The 6,241-nt window shown below is 52.1% G+C and overlaps 1 protein-coding gene across 1 annotated transcript in view; it reads left to right on the forward strand.

The window, feature by feature from the left end:
- Positions 1-6: 6 nt before the first annotated feature.
- The window catches only part of Snx33 (sorting nexin 33), an 11,798-nt gene continuing 5,563 nt past the window's right edge, over positions 7-6,241 (forward strand). The window contains exon 1 of the mRNA XM_008844884.3: positions 7-2,542. Within this exon, the coding sequence (XP_008843106.1) occupies positions 1,072-2,542 (1,471 nt within the window). The 5' untranslated portion in view covers positions 7-1,071. The remainder of the gene's footprint in view (positions 2,543-6,241) is intronic.

The following is a 6,241-nucleotide window of genomic DNA, read 5'->3' on the forward strand; positions in this document are numbered from 1 at the left end:
AGAGAGAGCGCTGGGGCGCAGTTCGCCCAGCTCCCGCCGGCTCTGCAGGGCATCGAGGAGGACAGACGGACGGACGAACAAACCAGCCGCCGCGCCATCTCTTCGCGGAGCTCGGGTTTACAAACGACTGTTGAGTGTTTGTGGGCACAGCAGGCGCAGGGGCGGTGGTGATGGGAGGTTTTGACTAGCTTTACTTCTTGACCGGGGGTCCTGGGACTTGGATCAGGGTCAGCTTCGGGCTCAGGAACTGCTGAGGAATTAGGCAAACAAAAGACGCACTGAGACTGGCCAGAAGTTGCCTGGGCGCCTTGTCGCGCCCCCTCGTTCTCTGGGGGTGGGGGCTGGCCATTTGCAGGGAGGGAAGGGGGCACTGGAGCCAGCGAGGCCAGGCTGCACCCCCCTGGGTCGTGTAGTTATCAATCTGTTGTGCAATTTTTGGCCCTTGTTTTCGTGGCTTGGCTCGTTGGGAGGCCGGACACATCCACCCTTGGACTCGGTTCAGGGCGCTGCTGTTATTCTCTTTGCCCCTCTTGGATTTTCTGGATTCTTGAAAACGCAGTGGCCCAGGAGGAGAGGAGGAAGGAGGAAGGAGCAGATCTTCAGAGGAATGTGAGAACCTCCCAAAGCCCTAGCAGCCAGAAGGAGCTGGGAGCCAGGGGGACGGCAGAACCTTGCCTGGGTTTCTGGGACACTGGTTTCCGGGTGACTCGCTTCTATTTTACAACATTGTTCCAGTGGAAAGTGTCGAATTCTTGCCCTCACAGAGCTGGTTTCTCCAGGTCATTTGGCTTTTCTACTGAGTGTGAGAGGAAGGAGAGTCTTGCTTTCCCCAGGGACTGCCAGGGGAGTCAAAGACTGTGGCCATAACCAACCCCTCCCTGCTCCCAGGCAGATGCCTCAAGGCCTGATTAAGCAGTTTCTGGGCCATGCTGGACAGCATCTGTGGATACTGAGACCCTGCCTGAGGGGCTGAATCTGAGGCAAAATAGGCATATTCAGATACTCTGGTGAGCATTCTGGGTCAGAGCAAGGCCCAGTCCTTGTCATCTTTACCTACCAGGCAGCCCAACCATGGCATTGAAAGGCCGAGCCCTCTATGATTTCCACAGTGAGAACAGGGAGGAAATCAGCATCCAGCAGGATGAAGACCTGGTCATCTTCAGTGAGACCTCACTGGACGGCTGGCTGCAGGGGCAGAATAGCCGTGGAGAAACAGGGCTCTTCCCTGCTTCTTACGTGGAGATTGTCCGTCCTGCCATCAGTGCCAATCATGTGGACTACTCCAGCATCCCTGCAGGTTCTCTGGACACCCAAGTGAGCTTGTACAATAGCCCCAGTATGGCCAGCCCAGCCAGGAGTGGTGTGGGCAGTGGTTTCCTCTCAAACCAAGCAAGCTTCGAGGAGGATGATGATGATGACTGGGACGACTGGGATGATGGATGCACAGTAGTAGAGGAACCACGGGCTGGTGGACTGGGTACTAACGGACATCCCCCACTCAACCTCTCCTACCCAGGTGCCTACCCCAGCCAGCACATGGCTTTTCGACCCAAAGCACCTCTGGAGAGGCAGGACAGCCTGGCATCTGCCAAGCGGGGCAGTGTGGTAGGAAGAAACCTCAATCGTTTCTCATGCTTTGTGCGTTCTGGCGTGGAGGCTTTCATCCTTGGTGATGTGCCCATGATGGCCAAGATTGCTGAGACATACTCCATTGAGATGGGCCCTCGGGGCCCTCAATGGAAGGCCAACCCCCACCCATTTGCCTGCTCTGTAGAAGACCCCACCAAACAGACCAAGTTCAAAGGCATCAAAAGTTACATCTCCTACAAGCTCACACCCACCCATGCTGGCTCACCTGTTTACCGGCGCTACAAACACTTTGATTGGCTCTACAACCGCCTTCTACACAAATTCACTGTCATTTCAGTGCCTCACCTGCCTGAGAAGCAGGCCACAGGCCGCTTTGAAGAGGACTTCATTGAAAAACGCAAGAGGCGGCTCATCCTCTGGATGGACCACATGACCAGCCACCCTGTGCTCTCCCAATATGAGGGCTTCCAGCACTTCCTCAGCTGTCTGGATGATAAACAATGGAAGATGGGTAAACGCCGGGCAGAGAAGGATGAGATGGTGGGTGCCAGCTTCCTGCTCACCTTCCAGATCCCCACAGAGCATCAGGATCTGCAGGACGTAGAAGACCGTGTAGATACTTTTAAGGCTTTCAGTAAGAAGATGGATGACAGTGTCCTGCAGCTCAGCACCGTGGCATCAGAGCTGGTGCGGAAGCATGTGGGGGGCTTTCGCAAGGAATTCCAGAAGCTGGGCACTGCATTTCAGGCCATCAGCCATGCCTTCCAGATGGATCCCCCCTTTAGCTCTGAGGCCCTAAACAATGCCATTTCTCACACGGGTCGGACCTATGAAGCCGTTGGTGAGATGTTTGCTGAACAGCCCAAGAATGACCTTTTCCAAATGCTTGACACGCTGTCTCTCTACCAAGGCCTGCTCTCCAACTTTCCTGACATTATCCACCTGCAGAAAGGTAAGCTTTTCCTGTGTTTGGTGCTCTGCTGGATCCTGGGGATCTGGGGACAGAGTTAGCCTAGTCTAAAGTGAGCAGCTTACCAAGTTTTCCTGCCTTGATCTCTATCATTGACTCAACAAGTATACTAAAAAGGTTCTCTGTGAACAGTGCTAAGGAAGGTGGAGGAATATTGTGGACAGGCTTGTTCCTTGTTCTTACTGAACTCAGACTTTACCTTCTTGCCAGTTCATTTTTTTCTTTGTGTCTCATTTACCTCATCATGCATAGAACCCCAAGGCATTAGGCCCCCAGGCCTTGCCTTAGGTGAACCCATGGGCTCAGGGAGGGACCCAGGCTCAGACCCAGGTAAGGTTGTCTTTCCCTTCTCACATGCTCACCTCTTGCCTTTGCTGCTTTGGAGCTCTGCCCTGTTTGTGAGCCCCCTATCTGTGCGGGAAGATCTCTGTCCTCATTTTCATATGAAGGAGTCTGCGTCCACAGCAGAGTGGTTGCACAGGGAGTCTATGGCCCAGCTGTAACTATCCCAGCTCCCCAAGGACACGTCTATATTGGCCACCTCCCGGGCCTAGTGTGTTTTTAGTTCTCATGGCCCCCTGTGTGGGGGAGGGACAGGATGAGCCTCTGCCTGTTACTATTGGGACTGTCAAGGAACTGCCAGGGAAGTGACTCATCCTGGGTCACATGGGGCACCCGGCATGGCTCAGGGAATGGAACCATGAGTCTGGGGCACTGTTCACATGAGCCATCTTATCCCCTCTTCCCAAGTTAGGCTTATCTTCTTGCTTAAAGGGTGAGTCAGGGGCTGACCCAGCAGGTGGCTGAGTCTTGGAACTAAAGGCAAGACAGATGTCAAGAGGGAGGTGTGGTCCTCTCTGGGGCTGGTAACTCAGGAAGAACATAAGCAGGGCGTAGGACTGGCTCTCCGGACCCTAGGCCCTGAGGTCAGACCTGGCTTGGTGGAAAGTTTTACTCTGGGTGGGGCCTCAAGGCAGCCCTCTGGCTTGAGTATGGGGAACAGCAAAGCCCCCCACCTCTTGGTACCAAGCTGCTCTTCTCATCAGGAAGGTGGCTGTAGGAGCCTTACTAAACTCCTCCCAGACTGCTTTCTTCCTTCACTTTCTCCTTTCCCTCTCCTGTTTGCTGCATCTATACTTTCCTTCCTTCTCCTTTTAGCTCCAGAGGATTCAACGCCTGAATTCTAGTCTGGCTTTGCACCCACTTTTCCTTGTATCCCTGGTTGGGAAGAGCCTTTGCCTCTCTGGGCCTTAGTGTCTTATATATGAAGGTGGAGTGACACTTAGGCTTTTGAGGAAGGAGATCCCAGGGAGGGCCTGGCCCCGTGCCTAGGGCTGGTGCCAGAGATCTGGCTCTGCACTCCAGGTAGAGGTGGTAACTGGTGGCAGGGGTCCTGCCAGGCAGAAGCAGGTGCCTCCCTGTGCGGAAGTGGAGCCACACAGTGCACTAGGGCTGGGAAAGCTGGTTCAACCAGCTCCTTGGATGTGTGTTCTTGTGTGGGCAGCGGGGGGGCTGGGCACAGTGATTAAGCAGCTGTCCCCATTCATTGGCTGGGGACTCTCACTTAAGGGCAGAGTTGGAGCAAGAAGGCAACCCCATATAAAGGCACCCATAGTGCCTAAGCTCACATCCAAGCAGAAGGGAATGAAGCCAGATTGGCTTTCCCACCTCAGACAAGCAGACATCTGGGAGAAGCCATGCCTCAGTCTCCACTTGAGTTGTTTCTGAGAGTCAGAAGCTACTGTCCTCTGGGAAGCCTGAAGCAGAGGCTGCCTGCCTTCTCTTACCTGGACAACCACCCCTCCTTCCCCACCCCCCAAACCCTTGGAGTGCATACCCTTGGAGGCTTACTCTAGATTCTGGGCTCTGTCCTGAGTTTAGAGTAAATCTGGGAGGAGGGCTTGGAATGTGACAACTGGCCAGGCTTTGGGAATCCCAGCTTGAAAGAGTCCTATGCTGGCCCTGTGGATAGAGGTCTTCCTAGAGAAAGGGGCATGACATTTGGTCCTGGATCCCAGGATTCTGTCTATACTGTCTAGATATTTGAATAGATGGTAAGCACGTGAAGGAGCAGTTGGGGGAGGCCCAGGTTGGGGAGTCAAGAGACCAGGCTTGGAGGGCCCTCACCTATGGGGTGACTGTGGAGAGTTTTTGTTGTTGTTGCTATTAATTATTATTATTATTATTATTATTATTATTATTATTATTATTTGATCACAGGGCCTGGAACTCACCATATAGACCAAGGCTACTTTGATCTCCCAGAGATCTGCCTGCCTTTGCTTCCCAAGTGCTGGGATTAAAGGCATGAGCCATCACACTTGGCTTCTTATTTTTAATTAAATTTTTAAAAAATTGCCAGATATGGTGGTTGCACGCCTTTAATCCCAGCACTTGGGAGGCAGAGGTAGGTGGATCTCTGTGAGTTTGAGGCCAGCCTGGTCTACATAGCAAGTTCCAGACAAGCTGGGGCTACAGGGAGATCCTGTCTCAAAAAGACCAAAAAAAAAAAGAAAAAAGTGTATGATTGTGTGTCTGTATGTGTGTATATGTCATGTGAATACAGTTGCCTGTGGAGCCCAGAGCATTGGATCACTTGGAGCTGGAGTTACAAGTGATTGTAAGCCACCTGATGTGGGTACTGGGGATCAAACTATCAAACTTGAGTCCTCTGGAAGAGGATCAAGCCATCTTAAAGCCACTGGGCCATCTCTCCAACTCCACCTTGGAGAGTTTTCTCCCCTCAGTCTCTGTGTTGGTGTAGAGCCTGATTGGAGCTGAGCTGAGTCACCAGCCTGTTCGACCTCCTGGGTCAGCCCAGATACTAGGCTCCCTAGTAATGGCTAGCCTGGCACAAAAAAGGGATAATGACTGCCCAGAGCAAGCTGGAACCCAGGGCCCTCTGTTGATAGCCAGCAAGGTCAGGGCAGGGCTTGGTCTTTTTTTTTTTTTATGGTTTTTTAATACAGGGGTCTCCCTGTAGCCCCAACTGTCCTGGAACTCACTATGTAGACCAGGCTGGCCTTGAACTCACAGAGATCTGCTTGCCTCAGCCTCCCAAGTGCTGGGACTAAAGGCGTGAACCACCACACCCTGCCAAGGGCTCAGTCTTTAAGCCTATCACACTCAGATTTTGTGGTCTTCTTAATTTCATAGATGGGGAGTACTAAGGTGATTTGATAAACAGAGGAGTATGAGGCCAGTGTGTTTGAATCTTTACCTGAGCTGTCTCTACTGCATCAGGCAAATGGAGGAGGGGACTCCCAAGGACCAGAGAGCTGGGGTCAGTGAATGGAGAAAGGAAGGAGGCTGGGGCTGGATGCTCTAGCATCAACTCAGTTTGTATGCTTGGTGTTCCTGAGGCTGGCTCAGGACTATAGAGTATCCATGGAGGGACCATAGAGTTCATGGCTTGGCCAAGGCAGCATCACCCTTTCAGGGGCAAGCTCTTGTTTGGAGACAGGTGGGTTCGGCCTTATCTAAACATTTCTCCTTCTAGGCTTCTTTTTAAAAATGCATTTTATTTATTATTTTTGTTTTATGTGTATGAGTATTACATTGCCTGCATGTATGTGAGTGCACCCATGTCGTGCAATGCTGTGGAGGTCAGAAGAGGGTGTCATATTCCCCCAGTCCCTTTCTAAGCTTTTTTAAAAAGATTGATTTATTTACAATTTATTT

This window comes from Nannospalax galili, unplaced genomic scaffold (assembly GCF_000622305.1).
Source record: "Nannospalax galili isolate Female #2095 unplaced genomic scaffold, S.galili_v1.0 scaffold1622, whole genome shotgun sequence".
NCBI classification, from domain to species: Eukaryota; Metazoa; Chordata; class Mammalia; order Rodentia; family Spalacidae; genus Nannospalax; species Nannospalax galili.